The sequence below is a fragment of the Sus scrofa genome, chromosome 8, assembly GCF_000003025.6.
Source record: "Sus scrofa isolate TJ Tabasco breed Duroc chromosome 8, Sscrofa11.1, whole genome shotgun sequence".
Taxonomy (NCBI): Eukaryota; Metazoa; Chordata; class Mammalia; order Artiodactyla; family Suidae; genus Sus; species Sus scrofa.
In genome coordinates, this window is record NC_010450.4 from 110,089,868 (window position 1) to 110,104,374 (window position 14,507).

The 14,507-nt window shown below is 38.5% G+C and overlaps 1 protein-coding gene and 1 long non-coding RNA gene across 9 annotated transcripts in view; one reads left to right on the forward strand and one right to left on the reverse strand.

The window, feature by feature from the left end:
* Positions 53-14,507, forward strand: part of ZGRF1 (zinc finger GRF-type containing 1) — a 78,167-nt gene continuing 63,712 nt past the window's right edge. For 6 of the 8 annotated variants that reach the window (XM_021101661.1, XM_021101665.1, XM_021101666.1 and 3 more), the window contains exons 1-5: positions 53-385; positions 4,255-4,346; positions 5,927-6,007; positions 12,191-12,250; positions 13,978-14,163. In XM_021101661.1, coding sequence (XP_020957320.1) covers positions 4,326-4,346; positions 5,927-6,007; positions 12,191-12,250; positions 13,978-14,163 — 348 coding nt within the window. In that variant the 5' untranslated portion in view covers positions 53-385; positions 4,255-4,325. Of the gene's footprint in view, positions 472-1,152; positions 1,215-4,254; positions 4,347-5,926; positions 6,008-12,190; positions 12,251-13,977; positions 14,164-14,507 lie in introns of those variants that run through there. The other 2 variants (XM_021101662.1, XM_021101663.1) reach the window with 2 other exon arrangements.
* LOC110262172 overlaps positions 12,984-14,507 on the reverse strand; it is a 64,437-nt gene continuing 62,913 nt past the window's right edge. The window contains exon 3 of the long non-coding RNA XR_002346828.1: positions 12,984-14,140. This is a non-coding gene — a long non-coding RNA (uncharacterized LOC110262172). The remainder of the gene's footprint in view (positions 14,141-14,507) is intronic.

Below are 14,507 nucleotides of genomic sequence, written 5' to 3' on the forward strand. Positions count from 1 at the left end.
CGCATCCAGCAAAGAATTTGATTGGCGGTTTGAAAACGGCAGTTCTGGTTGGGGCAGTGGTGGGCGGGCTAAATAGTGGGTCTTGATTTGGTGTGGTCGCGAGTTGATGACGTCAAGGGCTTTTCGCGGGAGAGATTCGAAAGTGGATTTTGTGCAATGGCCGGGTGAAATGAGCTGTTTCCCGGGGTTTCTGGGGAGTAAGAGGCGAGAGGCGGTGTCGCTGATTTTGGCGCGACTGGACGAAGAAGTTTGCTCCGCCAGAAGCGGACGATAAGGATACCGTGTGGAACAGGATTGGCTCACAGCTTGGTCGAACAACTTGCAATAATTGGTGCCCCGTCTTCCTCGCCTTCTCCAATCTCTGCTTTGCAGTTCCCGCATACATGTGAGAACCAAAGACGGTTTTGCTGTTTCTTTTTAGGACTGACGAAGGGTCAATTCTCCATTGTCATTTGGTTACACAGGATTATGGTAATTAGTGTTCTCAAATGAAATATGGGCTTTTACTTATCTGCACAGGGTGGTTTCTTAACAGGGTATATGATTCGTGACTCTTAAACTCTTACATCTGTGAACTATTTAGGGATTCGAAAGATCCGGCCTGTTCCAAAACAACAGGACCAAAAACATCTCGTCAAACTTAGCAAAAGAATAGTTCATTTTTTAGTGAAAACACTGAATATATATATATATATATATCAATGAAACAGCGTAACACCTTATGTATATGTATGAAGATACGCATTTTTGTACTTATGTAATTATCACAGAACATCTGGGGTCTCTATGCCAAAAACTTTTTGAACATGAAGTTTTCACCCATTATAGATATGTCAACATTTGAATTGTTTCACAGATGAGGAGAGATGAAGATTTTCAGCATTTTTATCTTTGCATCTCATATATATGATGCTGCTGGCTGAAAACATTTTTCCTATTGACTCACTTTTGACTGTGGCAAATACACCTCTTAAGTATTTTAAGATCAAGTTAGATTTTTTTTTAAGGTTTAATCCTATAATTTTTTTCTTTTTCCAGCACACCTGCAGCCTATGGAAGTTCCTGGACTAGGAGTTGAATGAATCGGAGTTGCAGCTGGAGCCTATCCAGAGCCAGGGCAACACCGGATCTGAGCCACATCTGCGACGTACTCTGCAGGTTGCAACCCACTGAGTGAGTCCAGGGATGGAATCCAGCATCCTCATTGAGACAAGGTCAGGTTCTTAATCTGCTGAGCCACAACGAAAACTGCTAATCCTATAATCTTAATTTTCCATTTATGAATCTTTGGACCTTCTCAGTTCCTTTTTTTTTTTGTTTTCTTTTCTTTTTAGGGCCTCATCCACGGCATATGGAGGTTCCCAGGCTAGGGGCTGAATCAGAGCTGTAGCAGCTGTCCTAAGCCACAGCCATAGCAACACAGGATCCAAGCCAAGTCTACAACCTACACCACTGCCCAGGGCAACACAGGATCCTTAACCCACTCAGCAAGGCCAGGGATAGAACTGAGACCTCAAGGATGCTAGTCAGATTTGTTAACCACTGAGCCACCACGGGAACTCCTTCTCAGTTCCTTTTAAATTTAAATCTCACGTATAATATTTCTAATTTAGGAAAACAATGGGGGAATTTATTTTGTAATTCCTAGACAGCCTAAAAGTAATCCTAAATTAGTAAATACTGGATTCCTAATCTGTAAATTGTGATGATAATAACTACTATTCAGGGTTATGAGACTGATAAATATTATATATAAAGTATCTAGTCCCATTCCTGCCTGACACAGTAGGTATTAGGTAAATAGTCATATGCAAATGTGAGCTCCAAAATTTAGACTACTTAGTTTTGAATTCTGAATCTGCCATTTATTTACTTTATGGTCTTAGGCAAGTTATTCATCTGTTATATATCTCAGTTTTCTTTTTGTAAAATCAATACTAAAATATCTATACCATAAGGTATGAACATTTTAAGCATTTTAACAGTATCTAGCATATAATTGCGCTGAATAAGTAATAACTATTATTATTAAAGAGATCTAATGTTAATAACTGCCGCATGCCAAATATTATGTTGACACCATGTAGTCTCATCTATGTGTATAGGATATCTAACTTATTCTGTGGCTAGAGATATGGTGCTGTATAAGCAGCAGTGAGTGAATATGTTTCTCTGGATCTCTCCATTATCTTCTTGACATTCATTAGGCATCTAGCAATCCTGTGGGCTGGAGGGGAGGGGTATAGGATATAGGAGTTTTGTTTTGTTTTATTTTTGGGTTTCTTTTTTTTTTGCTTTTTAGGGCCACACCTGTGGCATATGGAGGTTCCCAGGCCAGGGGTCTAATCGGAGCTACAGCTGCCAGCCCACACCACAGCAACACCAGATCCCAGCCGCATCTGCAACCTACACCACAGCTCATGACAACGCTGGATCCTTGACCCACTGAGCGAGGCCAGGAATCGAACTCGCAACCTCATCGTTCCTAGTCGGATTTGTTTCCACTGAGCCATGCCGGGAAATCTGGGAGTCACATTTCTGAAAGGCAGTGCCTCTGTAGGTCTAGGTCATGTCCTATGAACTATGTCATAGGGCAAGTTTTCATATCATTTGCCAACCCCTTACCCCATCCTTTCTCTATTTGGTGGCCAGAGGAATCTTTGTAAAACCCAAGTCACATGTGTAATCTTATTCTTAAAATCCTGCCTTGGAGTTCCTGTCGTGGCGCCGTGGTTAACGAATCCAACTGGGACCCATGAGTTTGTGGGTTCCATCCCTGGCCTCACTCAGTGGGTTAAGAATCCGGCGTTGCTGTGGCTCTGGGGTAGGCCGTCGGCTACAGCTCTGATTAGACCCCTCACCTGGGAACCTCCATGTGCCGCGGGTGCGGCCCTAGAAAAGACCAAAAAAAAATCCTGCCTTGGCTTCCTACTGTCCTTATAGAAAGTACATATTACTTAGCATAAAATGGAAGACCCTTTGCATCCTGTTACTGCTCACTTTTTCAGTCTTATATCTCACAACTCACTATCTGACACTTGAATTACTAGAACTCCTGGATTATGCCTTGCTGTAACTTCCACAGGCCTTTGTGCATGTTGATTTCTATTTGGAAATAATCGTCCCTGGCCTTTTTCCTTGGTTAATGGTTATTTTACAGTTTAGACATGTCCTTCAGGAAGCATTGTTTGATGCCCTGGACCAACTTAGGTGCCTATCCTGTGCTTAACCCTGCTTTATTTTATCGTAATTACTGTTATTACCCTGCTATACTGAAAATTATTTGAGACTAGGAATAGTATTTTGTTCATTTTAGTTTCTTGGCCTAGCACAATGTCTGGTACACAGTAAGTACTAAACATATGTAATTTATAATTAGTAGGTGGCCCATTTTTGTATGTTTTGTATGCATAAAGGATGAATTCAATCCAGAATGACAAATGGTAGCTTTATTGAATCCTCCTAGGTTTCAAACTTAAGAACCTATCTCTGTCACCTGCAGGACTTGTTAAATTACAGGCTATTGGGCCGCAACCCCAGATTTTATGATTTAACAAGTCGGGGGGCAGGGGGACTCAATAATTTGAATTTCTAATTAGTTTTCAGGTGGTGCCAATGCTGTTGGTCCAGGGATCTGAGGCAGTGGTTTATGAAAAAACATAATAATTTTCTTTGGCATCTCTGTTTGCTTCTTCATTTCACTGTCAGTGATTTTTGATTTCCACATTTGCATATGGTAACAGTTCTATCCAATAGTATAGGGAAACTGCAGTACTCATTGCAATGATGCTGAAAGGGTTTTTCTGGAGAGGTACTATAATGTATACTTGGTTTTAGCTACTGTGTAATATGTAAAAGCAAAAATTCGCAGCGCAAGGGAGCCATCTTGTGGGGATTGTAGCAATTCAGAAAAGTTTAAAAATTGATGTTCTTTCTATAAGGAACCAAGGGGTGGGGATCATATTTCCTGACGCATTTTTATAGTATCTGGAAAAATGTTGAGATCCTACTAATTATTTTATATATTTTAATTAGGTTTCTCTTTACTTGGCAGTTATTTTTCCACAGGGTGGTGTCGACTATTTTATTCTCAGTGGCAGATAATTTGATTACACCCATGTTGTTTATCTTTGTAGTAAAATAATCTCAGAACACTTAAATGCCTCTCTCTGGTCAAGAGTTTGTGGGGAAGAATTGTATTTGATACTTACTCTGTTCATCAATGTTGATATTTTTTGTCATTTTTCATTTTAGGTGGTATAAATAGTTGTATGACCACTGATTATTCTCCGGAGACCTGACTATATATAATTTCAGAAGAAACAATGGAAAGCCAGGAATTTATTGTAAGTCTCACCGTTTTTCACTAATTCCTGTTTTCTTCCACACTTCACAAATGTTTTGTCAGATTTAGCAAAATAACTTTTCAGATAAACAGTGAATAATTTTTTAGTATAAGTATGTGTGTCTTAAATATTGCCCTGTATTCTCTCTTGCAACGTTGGTTATTCAGAGTTCCTTGGAACAATTTTTTTTCTCAGAGGACTGGCATGCCTCTTCTATCTAGGTCAGCTGTTCTTAGCCTATTTGGACTCAGGACTCTTTTATGTTCTTAAAAATTATCGAGGACCCCAAAGATTTTTTTTTAATGGCCACACCCACGGCATATGGAAGTTGCCAGGCCAGGAATTGAATCTGAGCTGCAGCTGTGACCTACACTATAGCTGAGGCAACACCGGATCCTTAATCCACCATGCCACAGCAGAATCGCCCAAGAATTTTTGATTATGGGGCTTATATTTATTCATGTCTTTCATATTAGAAATTATAATGGAAAATTTTTAAATGTTTATTAATTTGCTAAAAAACAATAAAACCATTCCATTTAACATAAATTACTTAGGTTTTTTGGCTGAGACCACAGCATATGGAAGTTCCTGGGCCAAGGACTGAACCTTTGCCACAGCAGCAGCTGAAGCCACTGCAGTGACAAGGCAGGATCCTTAACCCACTGTGCCAAAAGGGAACTCCCATAAATTACATTTTTAATGAAAAGTTACTTTCCAAAAACAGTAACAGTGGAAAAGAACATTGTAAGGTGTAGCAATGCTGAACATTTTTTGCAAATCCCTTTAACATTTGACATAATAGAAAACAGCTAGATTCTCAGACATTGATTCTTCATTCAATCTGAAATTGAATATTGCAATATTGGATGCATATAACCCTAGGAGCCACCGCTAAGCATGACCAAAGGAATGAGATTGAAAGGCAAATACATCATGAAAATAGTTTTTCCTTCATAGACCCCGAAAAGTCTCAAGGGAGACACCTCCAGGAGTCTGTGGACTCCTGGACTTTGAGAACTGCATAATTTTTCTCATCCTACCAATGACTAGGAAGCTCAAAATTATTTTTCTTGCTCAGTTAATTTTTCAGTGTCTTCCTTAGATTTTTACCTCTCCTTTCTCCCTTCCCTTGCCTTTTACTACTTGGTTTCTTTTTTTTTTTTTTTTTTTTTTTTTTTTTTTTTAGGGCTGCACTCACATCTACAGAAATTCCCCGGCCAGGGGTCAAATCAGAGCTACGGCTGCTGGCCTACACCACAGCCACAGCAACACCAGATCTGAGCCGCATCTGCGACCTACACCACAGCTCATGGCAATGCTGGATCCTTAATCCATTGAGTGAGGCCTTGGATCGAACCCGCAATCTCATGGTTCCTAGTCGGATTCGTTAACCACTGAGCCACGACGGGAACTCCTTTTTCCTTTTTTTTTAATAGATGTTTTGTTGTTAGTGGTATGGTATCTGTGCTTTTATTTTGATAAAAAAATGTCGTAACTTTTTTGGTATGTAGAAAGGGTATAAACATTTCATGCATGGAAATAGAAACCATGTTTTCCTTTGTATTTTTGTAAATAAGGTCCTATATACTCATCAAAAGATGAAGAAGTCAAAAGTATGGCAAGATGGAATTCTGAAGATCACTCACGTAGGAAACAAAGTAAGTGCAACGTGGTTGACGACTACAGAGTCCAAGAGTTGGGTTCTTGCCTTTTGACTGAATGCTAAGAAAACTCTGTAGATGATAAAATTTTAGATGTCCATAAGCTGATGTGTTGTGAAAACAGACGTTGTCAAATGATTTCCACATCACAGTGATTAGTTTGTGCATTATAAAATGTCAGTTACTACTATTTAATTTGCTTTGATTTTTTGTTGTTCTTGTTGCACCCATGGCATATGAAATTCCTGGCCAGGGCTCAAACTTCCACCACAGCAGCTACTCAAGCCTTAATCTGCTAGGCTACCAGGGAACTCTGTGATGAGGATTTTTAAGATATAGTCTCAGCAACTTTCAAATGTACAGTACAGTATATTATAGTCACCATCCTCTACATACATCCCCATAACTTAGTTGTAAGTGGAAGTTTGTACCTTTTGACCCCCTTCACCCGTTTTACCTACCACTCTGTTTTGATTGTTTTTTGAAAACTTTTCAAGTGCTTACTATAAACCAGGGATAATGCTTTAACTGTGTCGACTTACTTAGTCTTTATAACTCTATTAGTTACTATTTGTGTTTTTATTTTACTGATGATGAAACTGAGGCACAGAGAGGTGAAGTTGCTTGCCTGCCAGTCTCACATAGCTCAGAAGTGGAGGAGTCATAAATGAACCATGCCCTAACCATTCTGTTGTCTCTCTTAATATTGCTAATTTAAAAGAAGAACTTTATTACAGTTGAGTTGATAACATAGGACACATTGGCAAGATTGTGGCCTCCTGAATGAGGAGGTTAACGATCTCCATATTCTGTCCTTATTCTAGATGGTTTCCTTATCTATCACTATGAAATTATCATAAAGAAGTTTTTTAACATAGCAGGGCTACTTATTATTTTATTTTTATTTTTTTTTCTTTTTTGCCATTTCTTGGGCTGCTCCCGTGGCATATGGAGATTCCCAGGCTAGGGGTTGAATCAGAGCTGTAGCCACCGGCCTACGCCAGAGCCACAGCAACCTGGGATCCAAACCGTGTCTGCAACCTACACTACAGCTCATGGCAACGCCGGATCCTTAACCCACTAAGCAAGGGCAGGGATCAAACCCGCAACCTCATGGTTCCTAGTCGGATTCGTTAACCACTGCGCCACGACGGGTACTCCTACTTATTATTTTTAAAATTAATTTTTAATAAAGTAGAAAAGTAAAAGAAAAACTAGGTTTACCTTAAGGCTTCAAGTTCGTCTTATAGATCTTATTAATTTTTTTGATTCCTTTCAGGGCCACACCACAGCATATGGAGGTTCCTAGGCTAGGGATTGAATCAGAGCTGTAGCTGCAGGCCTACACCACAGCCACAGCAATGCTGGTTCCAAGCCACATCTGTAACCTGCGTTGCAGCTTGCAGCAACACAGAATCCTCAACCCACTGAGCAAGGCCAGGGATCAAAGCTGCATCCTCACAGACACTATGTCAGGTTCTTAACCTGCTGAGCCACAATGGAAACTCACAGATCTTACTAAATTTACAAATAGTTTAACTTTTGCTTTTTTTTTAACTTTTTTTTAGGGCCGCACGAAGGCATATCGAGGTTCCCAAGCTAGGGGTCGAATCAGAGCTGTAGCTGCTGATCTGCACCACAGTTCACAGAAGTTCTGAATCCTTAACCCACTGAGCAAGGCCAGGGATTGAACCTGTGTCCTCATCGATGCTAGTCAGATTCGTTAACCACTGAGCTATGATGGGAACTCCTAGTTTAGTTTAACTTTTAGTTGAATCCTAGCTTAATGTTTAGTCATCTTAAGTTGAACAAGCTAGATAATTTTAAACTAATTCAAATCTTTTACTGTCCAGTGCTGTTCTGTAAAACTTTTTCCTTTTATGTTTTTCCTATTCAGTTAGGGCCAAGTCTTTATTATTATTATTATTGTCTTTTTAGGGCCGTACCCATGGCATATGGAGGTTCCCAGGTTAGGGATCCAATCGGAGCTACAGCTGCCAGCCTACACCACAGCCACAGCAACACAAGATCTGACCTGCTTCTGCTACTATACCACAGCTCATGGTTACACTGGATCCTTAACCCACTGAGCAAGGCCATGGTTTGAATCCGCATCCTCATGGTTACTAGTCAGGTTTGTTCCACTGAGCCATAATGGGAACTTCTGCACCAAGTCTTTAAAATTTTACTGATTTTGTGTTATGTTAAAAAGACATATGATTGGGTTCTGCCTATCTTTCATGCCTTCTTTTAGTATGAAATTCTAAGTATTAAGGTTGTGCTTGTGGTATTATCTAACTTTATCTTCAAAGATAGCATGTTTGTTGAATATTCATTACATACTTTGCACTGGTAGGTTATAGGAAAATAAGATAAATATAAGTTAGTTCCAGAGAGATTTTCTGTGATCCAGGGAAATTAATAATCTCATATCCTAGACAATACCCTTCTTCGCTAATATAAACTATTGCTTACACTCTTTTTCTTGCAAGTAATGCCTTTTCTTTATGTATTTAAATTCTTACTGTCAGTGTTATTCATCTTTCATTAGTTGAGTCATCCAGTAAAGATAAATTGCTGGTAAGCAGTGGGAAAATTCAAATAAGACATATGGAAGCAATGTAGGAGAGCAGTTATTGTCAAATAGACATTAGCCTGAATCCTGCTCTTCACTTATTTGATTTGTAATCTTGGCAAGTTATTTAGGCTCTCCGGGCCTATAGTCTCTTCTTTGTAAAATAGGGAAAGTGATACTTCCTAAAATTATCCTAGGGATTAAATAAGAAAACAAATAGCAGTTCCCACTGTGGTGCAGTGGGTTGGGTGGCATCACTGGGGCACAGTCTCTATCGCTGGCCTGGCCCAGTTCAAGGATCCTTTGCAGCAGTGGCTCGGATCTGATCCCTGGCCTGGGAACTCCATATGCCGCAGAGTGGCCAAAAATATTTTAAAAAAAGAAAAAAGAAAGCAAACCTCTTAACACAGAAGCTGGCACATTTTAAGCATGCAGTGATTAAAAACAGTTTTCGTCTTCGAGGAACTTTTATCTCATCTTTACCTAAGAGCCTAAGGATTAAAATATGTACAGAGATATGCTTACAGTTCTATGAGATTACAGTGGAGGGACATCATAATCTGGTCCAGAGACGTCTTTCCAGATGAAGAGTGTTTTTTTGAATATTTGTTTTGTTAACAAAATTGATACGTTGGAGGGAGAGTGTCTGAAGATGGTGTCATAGCTATAACAGTGTGGAAATATGGAACAAGATGAAATATATCTGGGGAACTACAAACAAGTCAGTATGGCTGCAACAAAGGGCCCCTGTTGGGAAACTGTAGAATATACAGCTAAAGAGGTAGGTAGGAGCCATATTATGAAAGACTGTGTGCTCATCTTGGGGAGCCAGTAAAGAATTAGAATCATAATAAAGAGGCTATAGAGTAATGTCAACAAAAATGGTGAGGGTCTGACCAAGCAGGCATTAGCACTGACAGTGGAGAAGGATGATTAGAGAGAACTTTTGAGACTATTATAGAATCTTAAGGTTCTTGGATATGGGAGATGGGTAGAATCCAGAATGACTTTCAGCTTTCTGTGTTACAATTATAGTAATGAGATAGGCTGTCTGGAAAAAGAAAAGCAAGTTTAGGGGAAACAGTGAAGATTCTGAGTTCCATTTTGAATATACTGAAGTTGCAGGGTTATAAAAAAACTCAACATAGATATCACTTATAACTGGAATCTAATATCCAGCACAAATGAACATCTCCTCAGAAAAGAAAATCATGGACTTGGAGAAGAGACTTGTGGCTGCCTGATGGGAGGGGGAGGGAGTGGGAGGGATCGGGAGCTTGGGCTTATCAGACACAACTTAGAATAGATTTACAAGGAGATCCTGCTGAATAGCATTGAGAACTATGTCTAGATACTCATGTCGCAACAGAAGAAAGGGTGGGGGAAAAACTGTAATTGTAATGTGTACATGTAAGGATAACCTGACCCCCTTGCTGTACAGTGGGAAAATAAAAAAAAAAAAAAAAAAAACTCAACATAGTTGACTCTAAGGTCCTAGAACTCAGGAAACAGTTCTGGGCTACTGATATAAATTGGAAGTACTTGGCATTTAGATATTTGAAGCTCTTGGCATAGATTCATTCATTTATTCAACAAATTTTTACTTTTTTTTTTGTCTTTTCTAGGGCTGTACTGGCAGCACATGGAGGTTCCCAGGCTAGGGGTCCCATCGGAGGGGTAGCTGCCGGCCTACGCCAGAGCTACAGCAATGCGAGATCTGAGCCACATCTGCGATCTACACCACAGCTCACGGCAATGCTGGATCCTTAACCCACTGAACAATGCCAGGGATTGAACCTGCAACCTCATGGTTCGTAGTTGGATTCATTAACCACTGTGCCACGATGGGAACTCCCATTGTAAGGACTTTTGTCTTATTCTTTGGGAGCTGTGGAAGCTTTGGAAGGATTTAAACAGAAGTGTGACATGAGCTGATTTGTGTGGATGATACTGCTCAGCAATGGATTATAGAATGTAAAGAATAGAAGAGAAAGATTGAGCATTAGAAATACCAAATTTTCAAACTGATTTATTGAGATACAGTTCATACATTTTTAAATATACTCATTAAAGTATACAGTCTGATGGTTCTTAGAATATTCACAGAGTTTTGCACCTATGACCACAGTCTATTTTTAGAATATTTTTGTCACCCCCAAAAGAAATCCCGTAAAGGCACTAACCAGTACCCAACCCTCAGTCCTAACCAACCATCAATACTGTCTCAACACACTGGCATATTCTAGACTATTCACATGAATGGAGTTATACCGTAAGTGGTCTTTTGTGAATGACTTATTCAATTTAGCATGTTTTCAAGGTTCATTTATGTTGAAACATGTGACAATACTTTATTCCTTTTTATTGTTAATACTCTTTTTTATGGATATGTCACATTTTGTTTACCCATTCATCAATTGATGAACTTTTTAAGTTGTTTCTACCTTTTGGGATTATGAATAATGCTCCTGTGAACATTTATATGCAAGTTTTCGTGAACACTGTTTTCATTTCTCTGCACAATTCCTGGGAGGGGAAATGCTCGATTATGTGGTAACTCTGAGTTTAATATTTTAGGGAACCCGCCACCTATTATCCAAAGTGATGGAAACAGCAATGCTTAAGGAGCTAGTGGAGAAGACACTTGAAAAATGGCTAGAGAGCTAGAGAGACAGAGGAGAAAGCCAGAAAATGATAATCACTGTATTTTTCTTTTTCTTCCATATTGCACATATTCAATAAGTTTTATTCGTCATGCTTCTTAAACAATAGTCTTATCCCAGTGATCAAGACTTATTTCAAGCACTAACCATCACCTAGATCCTTCAAACCACTCCATTACAATACTTTCTTTACTAATCTTGTTTCTTGTTTTGCCACCTCTAACTCATTCCAATTCTCTTTTCTCCCTAATTCCATTCCAAGAGTCTCCTGTAGGGATTAAATTCTTAAATTTCTTTATGTGCGTGCCTTTGTTATCTTGCACATACTGAGTGGATACTTACAAACATTTGAGATAGTTGAACTTTTAAATATAAGTTAACAAAGTAGGTAATCCTTTCATTACATGATGTACTTATAAAAGGATTTTTTTTTTTTAATGTGGATATCTTTCTTTATTTTCTTTTGCTTTTTAGGGCTACACCCCCTGCATATGGAGGTTCCCAGGCTAGGGGTCTAACTGGAGTTACAGCTGCCGGTCTATACCACAGCCACAGTGAAACCAGATCCTAGCTGTGTCTGTGACCTACACCACAGCTCATGGCAACACTGGATCCTTAACCCAATGAGCAAGGCCAGGGATCAAACCTGCAACCTCATGGTTCCTAGTCGGATTTGTTTCTGCTGCACCACCACAGGAACTCCTAAAAGGATTTTTTTTTTCCTACACCTGTGGCATGTGGAAGTTGCCAGCCCGGGAATCAGAACCCATACCACAGGAGCAACCCCAGCCACTGCAGTGACAATGCTGTATCCTTTACCTGCTGTGCCATGAGAGAAGTCCTATATAACAATTTCTGATTTGCTTTGAAGATGTTTAAGAAAAGCAGAATTACATTGTGTCCCATTTTAATGTCTTTAACATTTGTTTTGTTTTTATTTAGGCCATTTTATATGATGACAAAGGACAGTGTTTGGAGAGTTTATTTCTTAAGTGCCTTGAGGTATTTTAATGTATCTTATTTTTAAGTTACTGTTAAAAGACCTTTTACCTTATGAGTATTATTAAATAGTATAGTAATGGTACTAATACTAATAATTATAGCTGGTATTTATTGAACATTTTTTTACTAGCCAGACATTGCCAAAAGCTTTTAGGTATTGTTTCATTGACTCTTTACACATCCCTGTGATTCTTATAGGTTAGGAGTGTGGTGATGGAAGGTTAAGTAACTTGTCCACATTCACAGAGCTAGAGTGGTTAGCCTGGAATTTAAACCAGGAAAGTGACTCTGACTCTATTATACGGTTTTGATAAGCAGAGAACTACAGTGGGGTATATTATGTGAGATCATTCCTACTTAAAATATTTTCTCAAATATTCTGTGTTTTCCTCTGTTGGAAAAAGGAAGGGAATGTAACTAAAAGCATATTTTAGTGTAAAGAATAAGGATCTTAGAACTGTTTGTTCCAAGTTCATTTCCCACTTTCACATACTTCCTAGCTAATCTAACCTCTATGTTTAACTTCTTTGCTATAAAATGTAGACCATAGATAGACTTTATGTAAAGTGCCTAGCAGTTTTAGTACAGTGATTCTAAAAGTGTTAAAATGCCTATTCATATCATCATGTTGATTTTGGCCATGGTACTTATTTTTAAATTTTATATGACTTTAATAGTGGTCGTGGAATTTTTTTTTTTTTTTTTTTTTTTTTTTTGTCTTTTTAGGGCTGCACCCATGACATAGAGGTTCCCAGGCTAGGGGTCCAGTTAGAGCTGTAGCCACTGGCCTATGCCACAGCCACACAGGATCCAAGCCACGTCTGCAACCTAAACCACAGCTCACGGCAATGCTGGATCCTTAATCTGCTAAGCAAGGCTAGGGATCGAACCTGGGTCCTCATGGATACTAGTCAGATTAATTTCCACTGAGCCACAACAGGAACTCAGAGATGTGAAATTTTTACACTTATCAAAAGAAGGTCGTGGGATGGAAATCCTATAAAATTGGATTGCGATGATCATTGTACAACTATAAATGCAATAAATTCATTGAGTAATAAATAAATAAAAAGTGAAGCACACACACACAAAGAAAAGAAGGTCTAGGAAAAGCCCTAATTTAATAGATGCTTGTTGGTGTTAACAACTACTATTATTATTTCATTTAAAATTATTTCATGACTAAAAATTAAACACATTATCTGTGATAATACAGATTTTGTGCAGGTTGATAATCTTATTTTTATGCTGCAGTCAGAAATGGTGGCAAGTACTATATTAAAGTGATTAAAAATGCTTTTTTTGAATATGATTTAAATAGCAATTTATAATTTGTAGTAATTATGTGTGTATCTAATTCACATTAATTTATAGATATATGACTGATTATTTAATAGTTCTAATTATAAAAATTGCAGTTAAGTTTTATGGATTCTAAGTGAAGTCCTTGAGAGGAGGCATATTTTCTTGCTTATCTTTGTATCTCTAGCATGTAACAAAAGTCCTCATGGGGTCCTTCATGTGTATTGTTGAATAAACAAATTAGTGAATTTTTTAAAGCTCGTTGATAGTTAACTGTACATAGTAATAAAGAATTTAGTTATTGATTCATTTGTTCAACAACTATTGAATATCCATTGTGTCTTTGCTGGTGCTAGAAGCTTATTGGAACACATAGAAAATTGAATAATTATATATGATGTTGACATATATTCTTTAAAATTTAGGTGAAACCTGGAGATGATTTAGAAAGTGATCGATACTTAATCACAGTTGAGGAGGTTAAAGTTGCTGGAAGCATAGCTGTTAAACAAGATATCATTAAAGGAGCACCTCCATTAAATTCAAAGAGCTTTATACCTTCTGGCCGGTCCCTTGGGTGTCAACCTGCTGGTTTAAAAAGGAAATTTACTGTAAGTTTCTCTGTTGAAAATAATAAATCAATTTATATTTATAAGATTGTTTTAAGAATTAGTGAATTTTGAAGCTATTGTACTGAATTGTTAAAACAGTACTTTATACTATATGCTTAGGTAGAAAGGAAGTAAACCCTAATCTTTTTTTTTTTTTTTTTTTTTTTTGTCTTTTTGCCATTTCTTGGGCCGCTCCCACGGCATATGGAGGTTCCCAGGCTAGGGGTCTAATTGGAGTTGTAGCCACTGGCCTACACCAGAGCCACAGCAACTCGGGATCTGAGCCGTGTCTGCGACCTACACCACAGCTCACAGCAACGCCGGATCCTTAACCTGCTGAGCAA